Raw genomic sequence first — 24,233 nt, forward strand, 5'->3', positions numbered from 1 at the left:
TAAAATGCAAGTGCAGACACAGCCCATAGACACACTGGTAAGAGTCTAATTTACATATGGAGGAATACAGGGAAATGCAGCAGCTAATGTCAACACAGAGCAATACACACATTAACACAAGATGATAACCTTTTTCTATTTTCATTACCTGTTGCTTTATTGTTACAGGAAACCCAAAACAACAAAAGCACACAGAAAACAACACTCATCTACCACTAACACCCCCCCTTCAGATTACACACAAACTCAGCATCACTCTCATCACAACTGCTAAATTACACCCCATGGCCTTTCTGGATGCCTTTTTTTGCCCTTTTTTAGCCTTTCTGGATGCCTTTTTTTTTTTTGCCCTTTTTTTGGCTTTGCCTTCCTTTTTTTCCCTTTCCCCTTTTTCCCTTTTCCTTCCTTTTTTGCCTTTCTGGATGCCTTTTTTTTGCCCTTTTTTGGCCTTTCTGGATGCCTTTTTTTGCCCTTTTTTAGCCTTTCTTGATGCCTTTTTTTTGCCCTTTTTTTCTTTTTGCCCTTTTGTGCTTCCTTGATGCCTTTTTTGCCCTTTTTTTTGGCCTTTTCTTGATGCCTTTTTTGCCCTTTTTTGGCCTTTTCTTGATGCCTTTTTTTGCCCTTTTTTGGCCTTTTCTTGATGCCTTTTTTGCCCTTTTTTGGCCTTTTCTTGATGCCTTTTTTGCCCTTTTTTGGCCTTTTCTTGATGCCTTTTTTTGCCCTTTTTTTGGCCTTTTTTTGTGCCTTTTTTGCCCTTTTTTTGGCCTTTTCTTGATGCCTTTTTTGCCCTTTCTTGGCCTTTCTTGATGCCTTTTTTTGCCCTTTTTTGGCCTTTTCTTGATGCCTTTTTTGCCCTTTTTTGGCCTTTCTGGATGCCTTTTTTTGCCCTTTTTTGGCCTTTCTGGATGCCTTTTTTTTGCCCTTTTTTGGCCTTTCTTGATGCCTTTTTTTGCCCTTTTTTTGGCCTTTCTTGATGCCTTTTTTGCCTCCTTTTTTGGCCTTTCTTCTTACCTTTTTTTGCCCTTTTTTGGGCCTTTTTTTGGCCTTTCTTCTTGCCTTTTTTGCCCCCTTTTTAGCCTTTTTTGGCCTTTCTTCTTGCCTTTTTTGCCATTTCTTGGCCTTTCTACTTGCCTTTTTTTGCCTTTATTCCCTTTTTTCTTACCTTCATTCCCTTTTTTCTTGCCTTTTTTCTGGCCTTTCCTGCCTTTTTTCTTGCCTTTCTTCATTTTTTTCTGGCCTTTTTCTATGCCTTTGCCATAGGAGAATTTCTCTCATGCATTCACACTCCTGAACCCAGTCTCTAAATAACCTTCTAAAACAGAGAAGGGTTTTTATTCCCTATTCCATGTGTGCAAGGTGAGAAAAGCTCGTTAACTGCCAGCATACCAGAGGGTTCCACCAGAGCAATCCTGTGTACCACGGCTTCCACCAGAGCAGAAGACACCACCCACACAAAACCTGCAGTGTGAAGGGTCCTAGCAGTCCTCTCCTCTCCTCCATTGGAACTGTGCTTAAACATTCCCCAGTAATTAGGTATGCTCATGACTCTTACAACATGTAAAGTTCCTTGAGGGATGAAGGCGTGTGGAGGCACTATATTTGTTACCTTTGGGGTTATATTTTTATGTAAGGGTTTGAATCTTACCTTTCCTCCCTGCACTGTGTCCTTAGAACAAGGCTGTGGACACTCTTCTCCTCCAAATGAAATCACAATTTAGGAAACAGAACAGTGTTTGTCAGCCAGAATGAGGGTAGGGACTGATGGTGCCAGCATGGCGGCTTGTACCACTCTAGGACACTTCTGGAAATCATCACTCCTGTCACGTACTGGAGCCAGTTTCAGCAGGAGTTCCACTCTCTGCTGTGGTTTCCAAGAGTTCCTGGGAGTGAGGGCCCATCATGCCATCAGCAAGGAGAGGGGGGGCACCTCAGGGGGCATCGACTGACTCCTTCCACCAAAGCACAGACACAGAATGCAGCTGCCTTCACTGCAAACCCCCTGATCAAAACTGGACTGTGCAGCAGCATTTCTGCTCCACCTTGGGATCACATGCATCAATCCTCTGCCAAGCTGCTGATCCAGCTCTCACACCACTGTGCTACTGCAAGAGAGAACCAAAGAGCCAGGTGTGCTCAGGATAGGAAGAGCTGCAAGGTTCACACTTCCCAAACCACCACTGACAGCAGATGCGTGATGGTATTTCTATGAGAATATAAACATAGAATGAGGATTTCCCTGAGAGGCCACATTTTCACTTATTTAGGAAACAAGTAAGATGAAATATGATGGAATCTCTCCATACAACAGAAGCTTCAGGAACTGACAGTACGCATTTCTCCAAGTGCCACATTCAGAGCAAATTCATTTTGGTCTTGGAAGCCAATTTTGAGACAATCCTCCCAGACACAAGGTACTGGCTGAGGACACAGTGGAACAGAAAAGGAGACACTAGGCACTGTGTGACATCAGAAGCATATTTCTGTTTATTTGCCTTTCTTCAAGAACTCTAAGTCACCATTAGGCAAAAAAGTGCATACAAGGATGTACAAGAAAAAGATTAAAAGAGACTTCTTCATTATTGTATTCTGTGGCATGAAAGCCAAAGGCCTTTTGTATTTGTTTGTTTTTAAAGGATATGTTTCTACTCTGGCTGAGGTGTTACACTTCAGAGAACAACCTACCATCTGCAGGAAACCTCTTCAGAAAATCAGAAGTGAGCACAGCTATTGCTGAGCTGCTTTCCTGAACAAACACTGCCAGCTGCACTAACAGTATTTTACCAGACACTTGTGAGTTTGTGATCCCCTAGGTTTATAAAGAAACAGGAAATCCATCTGCAGGATGCCAGGGATGGGGAAAAGCAGTTGGAGTTGCTTCCCCCTCAGCAGATTCCCACCTGCTATAACCAAACTGTGTTTGTTCAGTACAGCCACAATGACCTGGCAAATCTGCCTTAGATCTGCCAGGCATAGACAGCTTGCCCACAGTCCAACACACTGTCTCGGTAACTTCCATATTTAATTAAACCCCAGAGTTTGTCTCCTAACATCCTTCACACAATGCTCTGTCTGTTCACATCCACGTTGTACGCCGATGAACTGGAACAGCCTCGGCCAAAATCAATGAAGATGCCTTCAGAGTCAGAGTCGATGGACTCCAAGATCTGATCCACCATGTTCTCAGGGCTGGAAGAGGGAGCTGGAAGTAAGGCAGCGTCTCTGTCCAGCTCCAAAGAGCTGTGTGGGTCGCCAATGGAGTGGAAGAGTCCTTTCTGCTGCTCGGCTGTGCCCAGTTTGCTGGAGCACTGCCCTGGCCCGGCGCTGGGCCTCTCCTGCTCTGCGGGCAGCGAGCTCTTCACGGAGCTCCTGGAGCCGCTGTCCGTGATGGGGGCGAGGCTGGAGTAGCCCTGGAGCTGCAGGCAGGAGGTCATTTCTGACACCGAGTGCCTGCGGATGCCGGCTCCGTTGGCAGCCGCGCTCTCGCTGTCGTACTCGGCCACGGGCGTCAGCAGCGGGTTGTTGTAGCTCTTGGAGCGCACCACGGGGTTCTTGGCGAGGATCTCCCCCGACCGGGAGCGCCTGAAGAACCGCTTCTCTGTGAACACAGAGCCACAGTCACACCTGCACAGCCTCCTGTTAGGGTACTAATAACTACCAGTGTTCAAAAGAAATGCAAAGTCCTGATTATTCATGAGCTTTTCTGGAATGAAACTTCTCTAGAAGAAGACATTTTGCTGATTTTGGAGATTCACAGGCTTCAGATTGCCTAGATTTCTTTAGCATACTGAAGACCCCATATCTATCTTTACAAATAATAACTGAGATTCCCTTATATTCACACACCCTCAGTAAATACAGTGAGAGAGCTGATATACAGTTGTAAATACTTCCTTTAGACAAGAACAGAAAGTGCAATTCTATTCTTTTTCAGGCTATAAACATTTTTACCCATTTGTAGTAGCTGAATTTTAACTTTTCCACCCATCCTGGGAAAATAAAGTCTCTTCAGATTTGGAGCATGAGGATTAAGACAGCCAGTTTTTCTACTAATTCTGGAAAAACCTTCAAAGTTCAGACACCACATGGGGGAGACCACCAAGAGAGACTGAAAATGTTACCTAGAGGGCAGTGCCCACAGAAAGCTCTTTCTGGGGGTGCAAATCTGCCTTAAATCCAGCAGCGATTGCCTGAATGCCGTTAACCAAGTGGGGTTCTCAAAACAAACAGGCAGCAGACGGCAGCAAGTGAGCACTGAGCTCCCTCTCTGGCAGTAGTTCAGTGCTAGAGTGTCCTGGCAGCGTGAATAAAATGACCATCATGAGAAAAACGACCACCACTCAAACTCTGTGCAGGTCTCAGTGCCCAGATTCATTCCTGCTATCAGAAGAAAAAGTGGTGTGAATAATATTAGGTCTCACTTTTGAAGCTTTCTTTCTGCTGCTCTCACTTTGCCATCCCATGAAGGAGGCACAACTGGAGCAGGGGATCAAATTACCCTCTGGAAGTCACGCCAGCCACTGCAAATAACCTGTCTGCTTTAAATCGGGATGCTGGTGCATGTTCCCTCAAACATATTCCAATCTCTTCAAATCATGCGATTGTGCAGTTATGTGCTCACCAAGACACAAATTCCAATCATATGCTGTGCTACTAAAAAAGCCAGTTTCTGTATTTATGACTGTGTTTTGCAGCTGTGTCTGCCTCAGCAGTGAAATCATCTGATCCAAGTTCATTTCTGGACTCTTTCATTGTTGGGAGTTTGAGCTGGTAATGAGAAAAGGTTCCTGGGGCTATGAACTCTGCTAACAACCTGGTAGCAAAACAGTTGAAGAGAATTAGATCAGACTGCAACAAGAGGAAGTGCCCAGCCCACCAAAACCTTCCTATCTTCTGCAGTCATGGAATCAGACATTTATTTGCTAACAATTCCTTTCACTGATGCTTTATTCTCTTTGGGTGCATTTTTTCTATCTAGACATACAAAAGCTTGTATTTAGAAAATGTCACTTTGAGGCTCCATGTAAATGCTTGTGGCCTTTTAATGCAAGCAATGAACACAAAGTAGTCATCCCGAACCATTTTCAGGACATAACCAGCCTCTGTTTAGTGACTTAAAACTCATTTGTTTCTTAAACACCTGCTGCAACACAACCATTCTGTCATTCAGCTCCAAGGGAAAATCAGCTACTTTACTGACCATTTCTGACAAGCCAACAGGCTGAATTGAGTGCAGAGAGAACATGCAATTGAACTGATCTTCCCTTCTGTCTGCTCTATTTAATCAGACCATCCCAGGATTTACAATAAAATACTCAGGTACTACCACGTTTCCTATTCCATTTACACTGGTTGTATCTCCCTTGTATTTTGAACAGATTGCATGGTATGTAGGATATTCCACCTTCATCCTGGCTAAATCTTGTCATCACAGAAGTCACCAAAGGCTTCAGAGCTCCAGGAATCAGAAATTAAGCTGGAGGGAACTCAAGCTGCCACCAGGCCAGCCCACGTTTCCCCCTTGCTCCTTATGGATGCTGATGTTTGTGACAGGTAAAAAGTGTCTCAGCAGGAAAGATTCAATAGAGGCAATGCATGGGAAATTGAAGAGATTTTTCCCTCCATGCAACAGGAATTCTCACTGCTATGTAAGACCCACTCTGTATTTCTTACCTCCACTGGGATGGAGAACAGCGTATTACCTTCTACTCTGCAGAAAGCTTTAACATGCTTGGAGGCTTGTGTGTTAGTCTTTCCTAAGACAAATTCCTCCTCTCTTCCCTAATTCTAACAGCCCTGTACAACCTTTGTGTACTAATGAACACTAATGAAAATGACCTACTGAGTACTTTGAAAGCGGCTTCTTGCTTCTTCCTCTGACTGTCCATACAGCATCCTGTGTTAAAGCTCTCTTGTTGAAAGGCAGAATGGAAATGCTAAATACTCTAGAATTATTTTAGTGATTTTGTATTACTGAGCACTTTTATGATGAACTGTTTCCATCATTTGCCACTGCAAGTTTCACTGTGACTCTGCACCTGGAATGGTGTTAAACAAGAAGCCCGATGTATTCATGTGAGCACTGGCAGCACCTCTGGTGCAGGCCCTGGCCCTGCATGGAGCAAGGTTTGGGAAGGTCTTGGGAAGCTCTGTGTGCTGTGCCAAATGAGTCTGTGCTGTCCTTACCCAGGATACAGGCAGAGTGCGTGAAGGGTCCCTCGCTGGAGTACAGCCCGTACGTGCCCAGGTAAGGAGAAACAACCTTCTGGAGCAGGGACTCCAGCTTCAGATAATCTTCAGACACACCTTTGGACTCGTGAACCCCCTGAAAAAGAGGAAACAGCCAGCATGAGCACTGCCCCTTCAATCACAAGCTCTCCTGGCTCCCCAGGGCAAGCAGAGCAGAACGAGCATTTGCACTGATGAAGGCAAAGGTGCCCTGCAATGTGATCCTGGTGTGCTGCTACAGCTGATTCCTCTGCTGTAAAACCAGGAGATGGAATCAGACCAAAGCTACCTGCAGGACATTTAAATCCAGCACAGTACATCCTGCTTAGTGCACAGCACTCAGGGAAGGAGAGAGGACATATCTGTAAGGAGGAATTAAAAATATCCCTGGACTTTTTGCTGTTGTGATCTTACAGTGACTTCCTGAATGATGGCATCTGGTACCACACGGTGCCGCTGCCATTTCGGCAATACCAACAGCATTAGGAAAAGGTGAAACTGAGACCCTCAGAAATATTTCTGCCAGGATATTTTCAACAACCAATATTTACAGTAAAGAAGTTTGTTCTCTTTCCTCATCCATGCCCTGGCACCTATCATGTTCCAGGCAAAAGTCACATTATAATTAGCATGGAAAGAATCACCCACAGCCAGAAGGTTGAGCCTTTAGCTGGTAACTCTGCACTTCCACCCACAAGCACACTTGTTAGGCTGCAGAGGGGACAGAAAAACCTTGCAGAACTGTATTGTCCCTTCAGCTCACAGCTGCAGCGTGTGTGCTCCATGTGCTCTGAGCAGAGCCCCCACACTCTTGAGTGGGATTCCTCTTGCAACATGGAGCAAATTCACATTTTCCACATGCTCACCACATCATGTGGCAGAATCAGTATGCTAAATGCCATAGTCAGCAAGAACTCTGCCAGAATTTAGCAGTTATCATGACGTGTTCCTGAGCTACTGTAAAAAGCAACGGATTGGATGAAAGGCTCCGGAGAGCAATATAAAGAGCAGATGAGTAAAGTTGCAACACTTCCTTCAGCATGTGAAAGGATCCTGACATTCAGGATGTGTTCACAGCTCAGCATGATTCACCAACCAGAGTCCAGAGCGACTCTCACACGTGTTTCTGAATGGCTGACTCCACACCCTGCTTGCTGCCCCGCCTCCCCACTTGATAGAAGTTTATGAATGGAAAATGAATAATGGCTAACCGACAATTCAAATTTGGACAGAATTTGAATTCCAGTTCAGCAGTTTTTAAATAACAAATAACAATCTTTGGTGATGTGCTATGTCCTGAAAAACTCTGGGACAGCCACAAATACAAATTTGAAGACAAAGACATATCCAGTGGATCCAAAAGCTTGCAAACATCAAAGGAACAGCAGAATGAGCCCACAGTTATTCCACCAGGCAAAATGAACACTGGAATAATTCAGAAGACTTAATGAAGGTGTATGTATTATTTCCAAGTCATTCCTGGCTTATTGAGCTCTGTTCCAGGGTTTGTAAACCTGCTGGGATTTAGCCAAGCCCTCAGAAAGGCAGCATGCCTGCTACCTTAGTACATATTCACAAACCCGTCATGAGCACACCAAGCAAAGGCCAGGGCTGAGGACATCCTGCATCAGGCTGCCACACTGAATACCTCTGGAACGAAACATGACACATATGAGTGGCAGAAGCCAATGATATTTAGCATTGCTCATGCCCAGGCTTTGCTGTAGAGCTTTATTGACTTTCCTACCATTTTAGTATTTTTTGTACTTGTGAAAGACAAGTAGCTAAATATCAGCTGTGGGTAAAGAACCCTGTCACATTGCACAGTAGGGAACTGCGAGGAGTTCTTTTAAAAACTGATGGTCTAGAACGAAATTAAGTGAACTGAGACAACCTTACACGTGAGAAGTGTTTCTTGGTAACCAAAACCAAGAACAAAAAAAGAAGTTGACCTACTAAAGAGGGCTAAAAAAGCCAGAGAAAGAGGAAGCAAAATGGAAAAGGATAGCGGGGAGAGAGAGACCGAGAGGGGAGACCGAGAGGGAAAGCGGCATTAAGGCCAGCAGGACGGGGAGTGGCTGTCGAGATGCAGGCAGCGGGGTGTGAGCTGAGCCTGCCGGGGCAGCGGGGTGTGAGCTGAGCCTGCTGGGGAGCCTGCACAGCTCCCGGAGAGGCGCGGCCCCACAGGCACGGCCCCGCAGGCACGGCCCCGCAGGCACGGCCCCGCAGGCACGGCCGGCCCCACAGGCACGGCCCCGCAGGCACTGCCCCACAGGCACGGCCCCGCAGGCACGGGCCCGCAGGCACGGGCCCGCAGGCACGGCCGGCCCCGCAGGCACGGCCCCGCAGGCACGGCCCCGCAGGCACGGCCCCGCAAGCACGGCCCCGCAGGTACTGCCCCACAGGCACGGCCCCGCAGGTACGGGCCCGCAGGCACGGGCCCGCAGGCACGGCCGGCCCCGCAGGCACGGCCCCGCAGGCACGGCCCCGCAGGCACGGCCCCGCAAGCACGGCCCCGCAGGCACGGCCCCGCAGGCACGGCCCCGCAGGTACGGCCCCGCAGGCACTGCCGGCCCCGCAGGCACTGCCCCGCAGGCACGGCCCCGCAGGTACTGCCGGCCCTGCAGGCACTGCCCCGCAGGCACGGCCCCGCAGGCACTGCCGGCCCCACAGGCACGGCCCCGCAGGCACGGCCGGCCCTGCAGGCACGGCCGGCCCTGCAGGCACGGCCCCGCAGGCACGGCCCCGCAGGTACGGGCGGCCCTGCAGGCACGGCCCCGCAGGCACGGCCCCGCAGGCACTGCCCCACAAGCACGGCCCCACAGGCACGGGCGGCCCTGCAGGCACGGCCCCGCAGGTACGGCCCCGCAGGCACGGCCCCGCAGGTACGGCCCCACAAGCACGGCCCCGCGGGCACGGCCCCGCGGGCACTGCCCCACAGGCACGGCCCCACAAGCACGGCCCCACAAGCACGGCCCCACAAGCACGGCCCCGCAGGCACGGCCCCACAAGCACGGCCCCACAAGCACGGCCCCACAAGCACGGCCCCACAGGCACGGCCCCACAGGCACGGCCCCGCAGGCACGGCCCCGCAGGCACGGCCCCGCAGGCACGGCCGGCCCTGCAGGCAGGGTTCCCCGGCCGCGGGCGGGATACTTTTAAAAATATTCTGAAAACTCATAAAATATGTGGTGTTGTCTGGAGCCAGTGCTGCCTCTGCACCGTGCCTTGGCACAAACACACTCTATCACCTGTGACATCCTTCCTGCACTGACCACTGTTCACAGCTTTTCTGCAGGGACTGATGGAGCAACCCCTTAAACCTTGTACTGGCTGTGGAGCTCCTGTCAGAGCAGGAGCATTACCACGGTGCAGATCCCGTCCTGACCCCCAAACCAGTGGCTTTCCTGCTTCCTTTCTGACCTGATACTCAATGCCAAGCATCCTCTAGACCTCTGTGTCTTACCAAATACAAGTACATCCCAAAGTGTAGCAAGGACAATTTTAGCCTTCCCAATGTAAACTTTCCATCTGATGTAATGACACTGTCCCTTATTTATGCATCACCCCAGCCCACATAGCCTAGAGAAGTGGCTGCAGGCTCAGAGCGAGCTTTGGGTGCCTGCAAGAAGCTTGTTTTGATTTACATGCCAGGCCCAAGAGTGCACTTAAACTCCTGTCTCCCCACCAGGGGTTTCTAACCCATCCCCTGTGCCACGTGTGCAATGACCTGTTCGTGTAACACCAAATTCAGCAGAAAAGCACTTCTAGTAGAAGCTTAGGAATGGAGCAAAGTAGAGTTATAAATGTTTCATGTATCTGGATGCAAAGACAGATAAATAGACAGCTAAGTATGTATAGACATCTGTACACCCACCTACATTGGTATCTGTATGAAGTCCTTTTTAGACCCTTCGCTAAATTTGTAAGTGATTGGTGCTTATAAAGGCAAACAAAATAACCCTTAGAGTTACGCAAGCTTGGATGGTTATTTGTGTCATAACTGTTTCTGAAAAAATGATGACAGGACTTAAAAGTCACCAATAAAATAGTAATAATAATGATAATGAAGTATTTTGCTGTTACTTTGGCAGCTTATGCTTCTCCTTGTACTTACTGCTCCATGCCTTACTATCTCAGTATTTCACTCTGAAGTAATAAAGCAAAAGTCACAAGGCTGGCTGTTAGCTTACAAGAAGCTCTATCACAATTTGGAGAAAAAATAAAACTTGGAGCATTACCAGTAAAACAGAGATTCTACCTGTATCTTTAATGCAATATTTGCTCTGCAGACCTGCAAACACTTACTTTAAAAGATAACCGTGGCCTTTCATGAACCCAGTCTCATTTTAGCAGAAGAGTTTTATGCTTCTCTATGACTGTGAGATGTGTCTATTAAATTCCCTTCAAAGGCCTTACCTGGCCTATTTATTATGCAGTTGAGGGCCAAAATAGCTCAATATCAAATATCTGCAGGCACCTCAGTACTTTGGAAGAGTGGAAGTGCTGTATCAAATCCTCATGCTGATCACACAGTTTCAAAACACAAGAAGGGGCACCTCATTGTGTCTCCATTTGGAAAGGATCATAATGTAATATTATGACAGGAGTCTGCCGTGCTCTGAAGGCATGGCGATCATGGGGATTTGAGTCCTCAATATGGAAGACACCTATCAAGAACAGAGACATGTATTACTGCATGAGATATAGTACCCAAGTCCCAAACTTCATTAACCTTAATTAAATGGTTTTGATACTAACATTTTTCTGTAGTAGGTCAAATGCATCAAAAGGGCCTATGCATGACTGGTTTTTATATGTAAACAGGCAAGCACTCCCAGAAGGGCCCCATCCCTAAAGCCTTACAGGTTATTTATGTATTTCCTTTATGAGGACACTGCCCCATCTGCTGGAGCAGCCGCACGCAGGGGCCCCACTGCGACGCTCGAGTGTGGCACTGGAATAAAACCCTTTTTGCATTTAGGAACAAAACCCCCTAAGTCACATCCACAACCATTCCAGCAAGCAGGGATGCACCCAACTGCCCAGGTTTCCATCCCTCTTAATTCTGTAAACTAACCACGGACTCCTACTGAGCTTTTGAGGGCACAAAGGCTTCTTGTGAAAGTACAAAGGAAAGAATAAATGAGCCAGCAGGTATGTTCAGAAGAATAGAATTTGGGGGATTTGTACCTGAGCACGTAAGGCCACAGCCTCCCTTTTCAACATGTACAATCATAGAATCACAGGATGGCTGGGGTTGGAAGGGACCTCAAAGCTTCTCTCACCCCATCCCCTGCAGCGACACCTTCCACTGTACCAGGCTGTTCCAAACCCCATCCAACCTGGCCTTGGACAATCCCATGGGTGGGACAGCCACAGCTTCCTTGGGCAACCCGTGCTAAGGCCCCACCACTGCAACAGGGAAGAATTTCTTCTGTATATGGGATTTCTTTGAAGTCCTAAAGCAGAGGCCACCTCAGGCAAGCATGTAAGGATATAAACGGTCCCTCTCAAAGATAACCTTAAAACATATTCAATGTTCATTACTTTAACCTTTTATATGCTGTTCTTCAAAGCACTCCAAATATGGAGTGCTTTGAGAATTTTTAAATGTACATAAATTGCAACAAAAAATACTGCTAAGCCATTATTAACATTGGATCTAGGCACAGGCTACCTGACTTGTAAAGCTTCCAGAAACATAAACTATTTTGATAACATTTGCCACATTTTTTCTTTAAATAAATTAATTTTTAAAAAAACATCAAATGTCCCTGCTTTACTTTACCACAGTAACAAAATAAGCACAATCACAACTTCTGTTTCCTATTACATTAATTTTTCTCACCCTTTTTCTTCTTAACTATTTCTGGTAGCCACCAGCAGAAGAATGGCATATTCACCACCCCATCCAGCTGCCTTGAAATCTTGGCAACTGGTGGGTTGCACTGAAAAATGGAAAAAATGCACTGGAAAAATGACTTACCCTAAAAATCCTGCACCAGACCAGAGAACTAAGCACAGAACTCACAACAGCTGGAGACAAAAGAGCTCCAGCTAAAGCTATCACATCCTCTGGCCATCATGCACACCCTAAAGGACTGTTTCATACATGGCAAGAGACCAGAAACAAGCCTGGCTGCTGGCTCTTCTTGATGTTTGCCTTACAGAATTCCACTTGAGGGCCTTAGCTGGATCTCCATCTGGCCATCACTCTCTCATGCCCGATTCCTTCCCTTTTAAAGCTCTGCTCCATCCCTTTGACATCTGCTGCTTGGTGATACCCCCCACCCACGGCGAGCTCCTGATTTAGCCCATGGGCAAGCTCCCTATCACCTGCTGAGCTCCTGTGCCACATAAACCTCTCTGCAAGCCCCCATCAGCTGCTGAGCTCCTCCATGGGGTCAGGGATTGCAGCTCTCCATGGGATCCCCAGGATCAGGGATGTTGTTTCTGCTCTTGCCACAGCAGCCTCTCTGCAAGCCCCCATCATTGCTGAGCGCCTCTCTGCATTCACCTTCACCAGAGGCTGCTTCAGCTCTGGCTCAACAGCTGCACACACACTGCCTCAGGTAACTCCTCACTCATCTGTATGTGAGTATCATCATCGACAACTATTAAACACCCAAACAGCTTTTAATTGACCAGCAGTAACTCAGGGTTTTGCTCAGTACTTATGAAAGGTCCCAGGTTCTGTGTTTTCCAGTTCGGGTTAATAGTACCCACCACTTGTAACACCTAGAAATGGCAGCATTGCTCAGCTGCTTTTCACATCCCTCTGTTAATAGCACAGGCTATTAACAGACCATTCACCTAATAAGTTATCCATTGAAAAGTATCTCTAGTGTCTAAAAGTACCCTAAAAACTGGACATCATGGAGGAACTGCTTCATGCCCACCTGAAGCTTGTGGATGTGCTGAATCAATGACTGGTCATTGATTAAAGGCTGGAGCACTCACCTGGAGCTTTAACACTTCAGCTGATCAGCATGTGTACATGAGTAATATTGCTGCAAAGGATTGTCTTCTGCTTCAACTGATAAACTGCTGGACAGCTTTTAAATGAAAAGAATAAAAAAGAATAAAATAAAACATAAATAAAATCTGTATTCCTCCAGACCCAAGGGAACAAACAAAGCAGACCTTCTGGACCCAAGCCCCAGGCCCTGCCAGCAACAGACGCAGCACGGCTTGGTGCTTGGTGCAACTTCTGAACTCAGGAAAGGAAAGAGGAAAAGGCAAACCTCTGGGTGATTTAACAAAGTAATTTCAGCAATGATCACTCTTGGTAACTTAATGGAGCAGAGAGCAAAGCCCTCTGCCCACAGACCAGAAGTGACTGTGTATGGCTCAGCTCATGGCCAGATAAAACAATCTGGATCTCAGTCTGCTGGAGCATCCTCCATGTGGGGACATCAGGGGCACCCGTGATGGCTGCACTCACCCTTGTCTACCAACAAAATGTGAAACAGTCCTGACCTGGTGCTGTGTGAAAGGAAACACTGCCAGAAGCATTCACAGGGTCAGTTCTGAAAGCAGAGGTCTCGGCCTCATGTATTGCCCTGCCTTAACCACACAGGCAAACAGCCAAGAAATGTAACTATCCTCTGCTTAAAGGCAGCAGATTCCTGGGAGAAAAGGAAAACTCAATATGACAGAAAGAAACACCCAGGCAATGGCAATAATCTGACACACACTGGATAACAATCGTTGCCCAAACACTCCCAGAGAAAACTGAAATTAAAGGTCACAAGGCAGATGCAGAATAATATCTGTTGTGACAATACAGGATTCAGCCAGCGCTGGTGGTGGAGACTTTAGGTGCAGGGCAGTCTGCACGCCCTGGTGACCACAGAGGCAGCAAGATGTGCTGCTTGGCATGGCCAGAGAGAGAGCAGCAGCCTTGCTTGTGAGGCATTAGGAAACCAGTGCCCTTACAGGACTGCCTGTTATCCCACTTTCACTGCATCACAACCTTCTGGAACCTGAGTAACACTGACCAGCCCTGCCTCAAGGCAGGCAGGAAATCACCACGGGGACAAGCTGGAGACAAGTGGGTCACTGGTCCTTGCCACATGCACCAGCAATGGCACAGCAGATGCTCCCAGGTACACTGTGGGTCACACTTGGGATGGACATCTGCAGTCCTCCATCCTCCTTAGAAGAGATGGATGCACAAACTTCACAGCCAATCATCCAGTTTGCACCAGTCTTCCAGACAGAATCACAGACTCCTCACAAACCTGTGGCAGTGAAGTTACTTGGTTGAGAAGAGGTCTCAGGAGCTGCTACCAGCTATGCACAGCTTTTGTTTGCTCTACAGCACTGTTTGGTTGTCTGAACCCATCCAGCACATGCTCTGGACGAGATCACAGTGGTTCTTGGAGCAGAAGGTGTTGCCCAAGAGCTGAAGCCTTCCTCTAGCACACAGCTGCTCAGGAGCTGCTGCTCTCACCGCAGCACGCAGTATCGTGCTGCAAGGCTCCTGCTCACTGCCCTCCATCCTCAGTGGCCATGCACAGCAGCACACTGCAGCACCCTGCAGCACACAGCATCGTGCTGCAAGGCTCCTGCTCACTGCCCTCCATCCTCAGTGGCCATGCACAGCAGCACACTGCAGCACCCTGCAGCACACAGCATCGTGCTGCAAGGCTCCTGCTCACTGCCCTCCATCCTCAGTGGCCATGCACAGCAGCACACTGCAGCACCCTGCAGCACACAGCATCGTGCTGCAAGGCTCCTGCTCACTGCCCTCCATCCTCAGTGGCCATGCACAGCAGCACACTGCAGCACCCTGCAGCACACAGCATCGTGCTGCAAGGCTCCTGCTCACTGCCCTCCATCCTCAGTGGCCATGCACAGCAGCACACTGCAGCACCCTGCAGCACCCTGCAGCACACTGCATTGTCCTGGAAGGCTCCTGCTCACAAGCCCTCCATCTTCAGTGGTCATGCACAGCACTCTGAGGAAAAGCTCAAAGATTTCCCTCTTACACCCACTGCAGGAACTCACACACAAGGAGGACTCTTCTTGTACTGGGCTCTCTCCCCTCCAGTGCCCAGGATGTCAGTCCTGCAGAGCAAACCCTGCAGTATTATACAATTTATATAGCAGTATTATACTGCATTAACTTTCTTCTATTCCTCCTGTAGACAACTTATGAATTGCAGTATTAAAGCATCCTGACTCAAAGGATTCTTGCACTGTGGGAACACTTCCTGCTCAGAGTTTTTCAACCGTTAAAATTTCTATGCTGGCTATTATGCCAGATTTAGTCTCCTAGCCCAAATGGGTCCACAAAAGACATCTGTACAGATGAATGCAATTAGTTAAAATCTTCTCCTTCTCTCACTCAACAAAGTTACAGGGTCTGCAACAACACACTAATTCAAAGTAAGAATGATTTTACTGATTTCACTCCACTTTGGTAGGGATTAAGGATTTGCCTAGCAATGTACTTGTACTGGTTTTAATAGACTGGTTTCACCACTAGAGGCAAATTCCAGAAGACACTTAGTTTAACCAACTCTGCCCAAAGACATACCTTTGGTTAAGCAACCAGGATCCTTCACAGAACTGATACTTTACCTAAGATGAGGTACTCTTAAAATGCACCATGACTGCAATACCCAAAGGGAACCTGGACAATGCAAACTGCCTTCAAAAATAATTGTGTTTAATTGGTATGGACAAAATTATGGTTGTGTTCTGGAAAGCCATCCTTCTGCTAAAGATGAGGGACAAGATGCACATTTAAATTACGGTGACATGGTGTGCATGAGACAGGTTCACATATATCAAAGGAGAATATATCATTTTATGTTGCTTCCCTGTTTTTCCACTGCTTAAGTTCACAAAACTGGCAACACATGGTGCTGTGAAATATGTTGAGAGCTAGTTTTGGAGAGTACTGGATCTGAAAATAAAACCTCTTTTCAGGTGGCAATGGACTTGCACTGTCCTTAGTTACAAGGAGGGAGCACACGAGTGCAGAACTATTGAGGTGTGTGGTGCAGGAGCACGGGCAGTGTTGGGCTTACTCCTGAACAAGCCCCTGCAGTCAGGAATGGCCAGGAGTAACCACCAGTGCTCCCCAACCCCTGCCCCTAGAGACACAACAAAATCAAATATGACAAGTACTCCTCATCAGATGCTAGGCCTTGTTAAAAACCCCAGCAATACAAATTCATTCCAGGATAACAAACTTGTGCAATTTCACTACTGCAAACTGCACTTACTGGTAGAGACAATAAACAAACTAGAAAAAGAGAGAATATTGCACAGAAATAAATGTATCTACAAAATACTCTGCAGTGTGAATGGTGAAGGCCAGACTCTCAGTTCTGCATGTGTGAACACAAAGAAACAGAGGGCTCTTCCCTTTGTGTCCTGGCTGCAAGGTTTCTTACCTGACTCCTCATGGGGACAATGCAAACAACACAAACAACCCACCCTTCACCAGGAAGGAAGGAAACATCCCAACTTATGCACAACCCAGATAAAGTACAGGTTTTTGATATGGTGATTTATATTTAAATAAGGTCTACAATACATTTACTTACTGATTTCTGCTTTTTGTGTCTTTTAAACCAGGAACTCCGACAAATGTAAAGATAAATTAAAGCACCCACACCGCTTTGTTCAGCCTATGCTTCAGGTCCAAGAGACTTAGTAAGAAAACCTCCCAAAAGCAACCAGTGCCTGTGAAAACCTGTGGCCATAAAGAATTGACTACAGCTGGCATCACAGTGCTACAGCACCTCCACAGCTGCAGCTTTGTGATAGCAAAGACCATTCTGCTTTTAACCACTATGCTGTCCTTAGTTTCACGTGTGGCTGCTGGGATGGAAAAACAGCACCCTCTGCATTTCACTTGCAGATCTTGCAATGTACTTTTCCACTCCTTTCAAATGGAAGGAACTTTGCAGAAATAACAAAAAGGTCACGCTGGGCAGCTCATTTTGTCCTCCTCAACAGAGAGAGACAACGGGCAAGGGACCTCAAATGAGGCACAGAGAGCCACAGAGGAAACCACAGGTTTCATTTTTTTCCTTCAGAGCTTGTATTTAGTGAGGCTTCATCCCCCAGCATGAGAGATAACTGTGTTATGTTTTGTGAGGCCTCCTCCCTCAGCACAAGAGATATTGTGCTGTGCTCTTGGCTTTTCAAAGATGTCAGGCGACCCTAAGAGATTCTGTGAACTCAAATAAATCCTGATGTTAACTGAAAGATGCAGATGAACACTCTCTAATTCTTCTCTTTCAGCTTTCCCAGACCTCAGGAGAGTGACCTGGAGATAAGATGTTCCAGCTTCAGCAGCCAGGGTAATCTTTGACAACATACTTTGGGAAGCAAGTTGGATAGTGGTGGTTTTGCTTTGTGGTTCAGAAAGTTCTTTTCTAAACCCTTCCTCTACTCACCCCTGTCCCTCTAGTACCCTCATTTAAAGCAGCCCGAGCTCCTGTGCACCATTCAGTGCTGAAAAGCACTGTTAGTTCTCTTCCTTCCTTCCTTCCTTCATCCATAACTCTGCTCTTGAACCCCCTGCAGCTCAAACAGGAGCATCCTGGAGGCACTGCAGCCTGTGCTGCCTGTGAGCAGCCACAGAGGATCAACATTTCAGTTTGTGCTTTGGAACTGAGTCAGGCTATGCTGGCAACTCACAGTTTGAGTGATACAAGGCCCTTCCTGCAAGCCCTGATAAAACCACCACTGACTGCCAGAACATGAACATTATTCCTCCCAGAGTTTCCTCTTTGCTGTTGTAATTACACCAGGTTACAGTCCTGGTGAGAAGGAGCTCTATTGAATTGAAAAACCCAAGTCCACTTCCTCTGTAAAAAATTTCCCTTTCTGTCAAATAAGGAAAGTGTCTTCTCCTGACAAAGCAACAGAGCTTTTCCCCTGCACCCTGAGAAGCTAAAACATAACACCAGATGCACCCTGCATTAGTTCCCAAAGCTCTGCCACTGTAATGCAGTCCAACAGAGGGGTGCATTTCAGCCTCTGACATTACAGCTGCAGTCTTACAGAACATGAGCTATTCCTCACCTACATCCCACAGCTGCACGAGGCTGTCCAGGACAGACACAGGGAATCTCAGCACTAAGAAAGAACATGAGCTATTCCTTACCTACATCCCACAGCTGCACGAGGCTGTCTAGGACAGACACAGGGAATCTCAGCACTAAGAAAGAACATGAGCTATTCCTTACCTACATCCCACAGCTGCACGAGGCTGTCTAGGACAGACACAGGGAATCTCAGCACTAAGAAAGAACATGAGCTATTCCTTACCTACATCCCACAGCTGCACGAGGCTGTCCAGGACAGAAGCAGGAAACCTCAGCAGTAAGTTCAACACTTGCTCCAGATGCTATCACTGGCATGATCGTCTATCCATGGGAGTCTGCTCCAGTCCCCAAGTCTCTTATGGAAGAGCTATTCACAGTGGTCACAAAGCAGGATTAGGCAACATCCCCGCCAAGACACCATGTCTCAGTCCAGGAAATCAAAGCCCACAAGACCACCATGTGCTCATTGGACAGCTGAATTGCTCTCTTCCAGCCTTACTGACAAATGGAGCTCAACTAAATTGAGAAAATTCCATTATGTCACTAATGTATAAAATTTGATTTTGTTTAACACGACATTTGAGTTCAGAAAAAAGTCTTTGCTCTGAATTCCAACTACTCACTAACACCACTAAGAATGTAAATAGCTAATTCCCAGATTTTCTTCTGACCTTTTCCCACAATTCCCATTAGGTTTTAAACCACGAGATTAGCAGAGCTATTGCCAAGAAAAGACTTTCACCATCCCCACCACAGAACCACAGGCAAAGTATACAGAAATAAACACCCAGGGGCAAATTCCCTCTCACTTGGTTATTGATTTCCATGAACAGCTTTGCAAGCAGAATGGATTTGACCCTTTGCCCTAAAGAGGGCATCCATGGTGTCAACACTTGGGGTTGCTGAAGAAAGCAGATTTACAAAGAAGAAATCAGGATGGAACTCAGCTGCCAGCCCAGCACTGAATCCACTCAAAGCCAGATCATGCCCAGCCAGCAGAGACTCCCTAAATAACCACAAAAAGCTTTCAGACCTGTCAGTAACAATGCTGCTGAAGGCTGATTTAGAGGGGCAGTTCACCTGACACCTCAGAGGGCTGAGGCCTCAGAACATCCCCCTGAAGGAGGTTTTTGCACTGGCACTGTCCTGTGTGGAGTCTCTGATGTCTGCTAACACAGCTGGGCTCATGGCTCAGTCCCTGTCAATTCCTTCATGCCTCATTACACATTCAAGTCCATGCTCCAGCTTTTCCCTGAGGCTCCTCTCCTCTCCTTCTCCCTCTCGCCTCCAGAGACCAGTTCCCATGACACTCCCCAACTGCTGTCACTGTGTCACCATCAGCCAGCAGTTTTCAGAAGCCTCTGGAAGGTGGGGGCTATGAGAAGGGAGACCAGACCAAGTGGACATTCCTGTATGATAAGGATGCTTTTTCTGAGACGATCAGGCTAAACACACCATTGAACACCCAACAAATGGACACTGAGATATCACTGATTTCTCTGAAAGCTGAAATCCTATTTCTTAACCCAGCAGACAGAATCTTGCTCCTTTCCTTCATTTTCAAAATTTGCCTCGTTAGATTATCTGGCTCTTCAAAACAATTTTGGATACAGAACTAATTCATACTGTGATGCACAGCAAAGAAACATTTATAAAAAAAGTCAAAAGCCATGAAAATCTCAATTCCCTCACCCTTTAAAAATCCACCCCTGGTTCTCTCTTTCCCTTCTGCCTCATTCCTTTTCTCCACATCATACCTCATGTTTTTATCTAATTAAGCAAATAAAAATATCTTTAAATTGCCTTTTGCCTGGATTTTCTCATTTTGTTTCTCCTACTACTACACACACACACACAGAGAAAACAATCTGACACTGAAGTCAAATACCAGTATCTGGTCCTAATGTTTTTATATCATCCGTTTTGATAGAATTTGGTTCCAGTGACCAAATCTGACCATGATTCAAACATTAATTGCTGTATTAATTGCATATTCACTTTGATGTCTATTCCAGATGTGACCCCTCAGATATCCTGAGCTGCTAATGCAGCAACACACAGCATCTAATGGAAATCATCACTACACACCTGTCAGCTTGCAAAACTTCATCGTTCAGGGCCTAGCTGCAAAACAAGTCTGTACTCTCACACTCTCTAGATCTTACATCCCTACTGCAAGATATTCAATAGTTTAATTATTACAATTATTATATTATTTTATTACACCATTATATGTCACATTATTATATTATTAGATATTCTATACTAGATTATATATTAATATAGAGTACATTATTACTATTAAACTATTGGATAATTTAGATATTAGGTTAATAAGATTTTTTAGGCACCAGGCATTGGGATATTTGGATCCTACAATATTAGGATTTAGACATTATGACCACGGGAGCACAGAAGCTCTGGCATTCTGGGTAGGATATTTCCAATGAATGAGCAAAGTCAGAGACTGTTTAAGAAGACTTCAGCAATGCAGTACAGAAGGACAGGCTGTGAAAAGGAACCAACTTACCTGAAGTATGAGCAGCATCTGAATAATAGAGGGTGGAACTCTGGCTCTGGAACGGGATAATGCATCCTCCAATTTGATATTGAGGGTAATTATATTCCTAAAATGCAGAAGAGCCAACTGCCGAACTGAGGGCTCCTTTCCCTTGGAAATACAAAGAAAGCAAGGCAGATGATAAGCAGTGTGAAAATGAGTTCCAAAATCCTCTGTTCAAATTCCTTCCTCCACTCCTGAGGGATTACACGAATGGCAAACCCAAATGAAACACGAAGGAAACATACCAAAGGACAGAGAGCAGCCCCCAAGTCTGCAGAGTAAATTTGATTTGGCACTAATGAACTCTACAGATGTGACTGTGTCTGACTGCACGTGGAGAGGATGAAGGGCTGGGGTGGGATGGGAGCTGGACGAGATATGAGTATTTTGTATTTCAACAGTTCATCATAAATTAAATGTATCATAAGTTAAAAAAAAGGCATGACTGCAAGTTGGTTGAATTTCCATTATTCTGTAAGATTTTGAGTGCTCCCCGTTTACTCTCTCCAAATTTGGCAGGAATCCTGACTCAGCCCAGCTGTGGATGCTCCTCTGTACAGTTTGAGAGACTTCACTATAAAGCAGGAGCAGAGCTGAAGTTTCATGCTGCATTTTCAAAGCCATCTGATTTTGGTTCAGGAATCCCTTCTCACTGAGGAGGACTCCCAGCTGCAGAACACAACTCTAGCTCTGTCTGCAGGCTCATGCAGAGCTGTGGAGCTGTTGCTCTTTTTGCCATTAGGGGTTTTCCTTGGGTATACCTGGCTGTACTTATGGGAGGTTTGGTGTTCAGCTGCTCTTGACTTAAGTCTGGAATAAATAAGCCTGACCCAACCCATTCCTTTTCACTTCCTAAATTATTTAAACAGAAGTAAAGAAGGCCCCACATCAGCTTCAGTTGCTAATGAACAGAATTTACAAGAGCACATAGGCACCAACTGGGCTTTTAGAAGAAATGTCAGAACATGAGCAACGAGATCTATTTGAATTTACGTGGGACTTAGGATTCTTAAATCCTCAAGGTTCCTTCGGAAATTCAAGTAATTATTTCTATCTGACAGGGGAGAAGACTTGTGTTAGTAAAATATTTTCAAAGGCCTCAGATACACAACGGAGTCTAAATTCAGACTTCATACCTTTAACTGTCTGAAGATGCAAACAGTGATATTGTTAACATCTGGATAACCATTTGAGGCATAAAGTCCACTTGAAAAAATGGGAGAAGGTTTCTCAAGCTTCCCCAGACACATTCAGGCACCCAGTTCCCACTAAAATCTGTAGGCATCTATGAGCACCTGCAAAGATCACTGGCACCTGTCTGGTACAGATTTCCTTGAGTCCTCAGTGATAAACAATCCTCTGGCTATCACTGCATTAGAAGATCAGGTACCTACTGTATATTTAAAATTACTGGACTCACAATCTGTGTTCATCAAACTCCACTGACTTTTGCTGTCCACTTACCATAGCAGAGAATTTGATCTCAGAAATACAATTCCTTTTCAAAAGTGGACATACTTCAAAGACAAAATTCACATTGCAGAGAGGGAAATGCATCTATTTTAATCAACACAACTCAATTTATTTCACTGTGCAACACTTCAGTTTATAATTCATAACTTTTTTTGACTTTTGGTGTGATTGGCAGATGGACTAACCAGCCTCCCTGCACTCTACTTTTGTTTCTAAAGTTCCCCTTCATCTTTTCCACCTGAGCACTTCAAACCATTTGCATAAGTAACTTATTTGCATGACATGGCTAAACAGAACAGCTGCACTGAAGGCTGGCCCCAGGAGAGAGAATTGAGGATTGCATCAATCTGCTGATGAACCTGTAAAGCTGCTTTTTCCAGTTTTTCAAGATTCTATGAGAATACAGTAATTTTTTCACCTGCACAGGATAGAAAATAGCCTGCAGCATGGGCAGGACATCACTGAAGAAAAAATCCCAGGTTTCAGCTAAGGTATCCAGTAGCTTCTGCCCTGCAAAAACACAAAACAAACCAGTGAAGAGTTTTGGTTGTGATGCATGTTTCACTTTCTGCTAGCTGCACAAAGTGAAACATGCAGCAAACAACGTGAATCTGCTGTATGCTAAGATAAACCATGCAGCAGCTACTGTTAGTAGCATGGAATTGGTTTTCCATAGTGGTGTATCAGATCCTTCCATATTTGTGTCTTTCCAGGTGACTCATCTAATACTCTTAATAAACTCAGAGTCTGAGGTTACTCAGGAGAACCCTGTGAAGAATGAAGAGCAACGGCCCAGGTTACATCTTCCTCTCGCTGTAATACTCGCAGGACAGGACTGTGGAGGGGAGCAGGGGAGAGCACAGCAGGGTAAGTGTGGCAGCATTCCTGCAGAGGAACTCACCCAGCTGTGCTCCCTCCTGCCTCTCAGGCTGCAGGGCAGCAGAGCAAACCACACCATCTGTGGAGATGCTCTGGAAAGCATCCTCCCAAACTGACCCCTTGTAGCTTTTCCACTGCTCCCTTTCCCACTTACCCAGAAAAACTCACCCAAGCCCATGGAAAAGAACAATAGTGTTAGGGCTGTAATTTTTACTCTAACTTTCAAGCAATGCAGTTAGAATTTGCTATGGGGTGAGTTCCCTGCGGTCCTCACAACAAGGCCACCTCCATATCCATTCCTTCCCCAGCTGCAGCCACCTGGAATCCTCACCACCTCCATATCCATTCCTTCCCCAGCTGCAGCCACCTGGAATCCTCAGAACAAGGCCACCTCCATGTCCATTCCTTCCCCAGCTACAGCCAGTTGAAATCCTCCCCAGCAGAATCTGGAGAAGCTCTGGCCAGGCTGTACAACCAAGCTGGATACTGAGCTCCTCACAGAACATACACAACACAGAGGCAAATGCAGGAGCCAAGATCCACAGAGGAGATCTGGTTCAACAGGTGGGTTCTGGCTTCACATCCCTGCTCCCCAAAAGGGCCCATGTGACCCTGGACAAGCTCTTTACCATGCCTGTGACCCCAACCCAGCTGTGAGAGCAGAACAATGCCCCTGCAACTCCACCAGCAAGTGTTATGGAGGAAAAGACATCAGAGATTCTGACCTATTCACACGGGACAATATGACTTACCAGGAAGCAAACTCAGTAGCAATCAATCAGTACTGCTATTGGTGTCAGAATGTGATGCTATTCCTAATTTTTGTATTAGAGCATTACTTGGAGCCACATCTAGGGAGTATTTTGTCCAGAATTACACACATCTCACAAAGCAATTATGCATGAAAGCCTCAACACTGCTGACTGCACTCAGAGTTAGCCAATCTTCACTATGGGATATTTGATCCCTCTACCTTTTTAAGCACATGATCAATAACATCAGCTCTAGTGAATCTG

General features: G+C 46.3%; 1 protein-coding gene across 8 annotated transcripts in view; it reads right to left on the reverse strand.

Annotated features, from left to right (window-relative positions):
* Positions 1-1,206: 1,206 nt before the first annotated feature.
* PRR5 (proline rich 5) overlaps positions 1,207-24,233 on the reverse strand; it is a 68,965-nt gene continuing 45,938 nt past the window's right edge. For all 8 annotated transcript variants that reach the window (XM_030960011.1, XM_030960012.1, XM_030960006.1 and 5 more), the window contains 4 exons: positions 22,757-22,848; positions 20,833-20,973; positions 6,184-6,322; positions 1,207-3,595 (listed from right to left, as the gene is read on the reverse strand). In XM_030960011.1, coding sequence (XP_030815871.1) covers positions 3,054-3,595; positions 6,184-6,322; positions 20,833-20,973; positions 22,757-22,848 — 914 coding nt within the window. In that variant the 3' untranslated portion in view covers positions 1,207-3,053. The remainder of the gene's footprint in view (positions 3,596-6,183; positions 6,323-20,832; positions 20,974-22,756; positions 22,849-24,233) is intronic.

Source organism: Camarhynchus parvulus, chromosome 1A (assembly GCF_901933205.1).
Source record: "Camarhynchus parvulus chromosome 1A, STF_HiC, whole genome shotgun sequence".
NCBI lineage: Eukaryota > Metazoa > Chordata > Aves > Passeriformes > Thraupidae > Camarhynchus > Camarhynchus parvulus.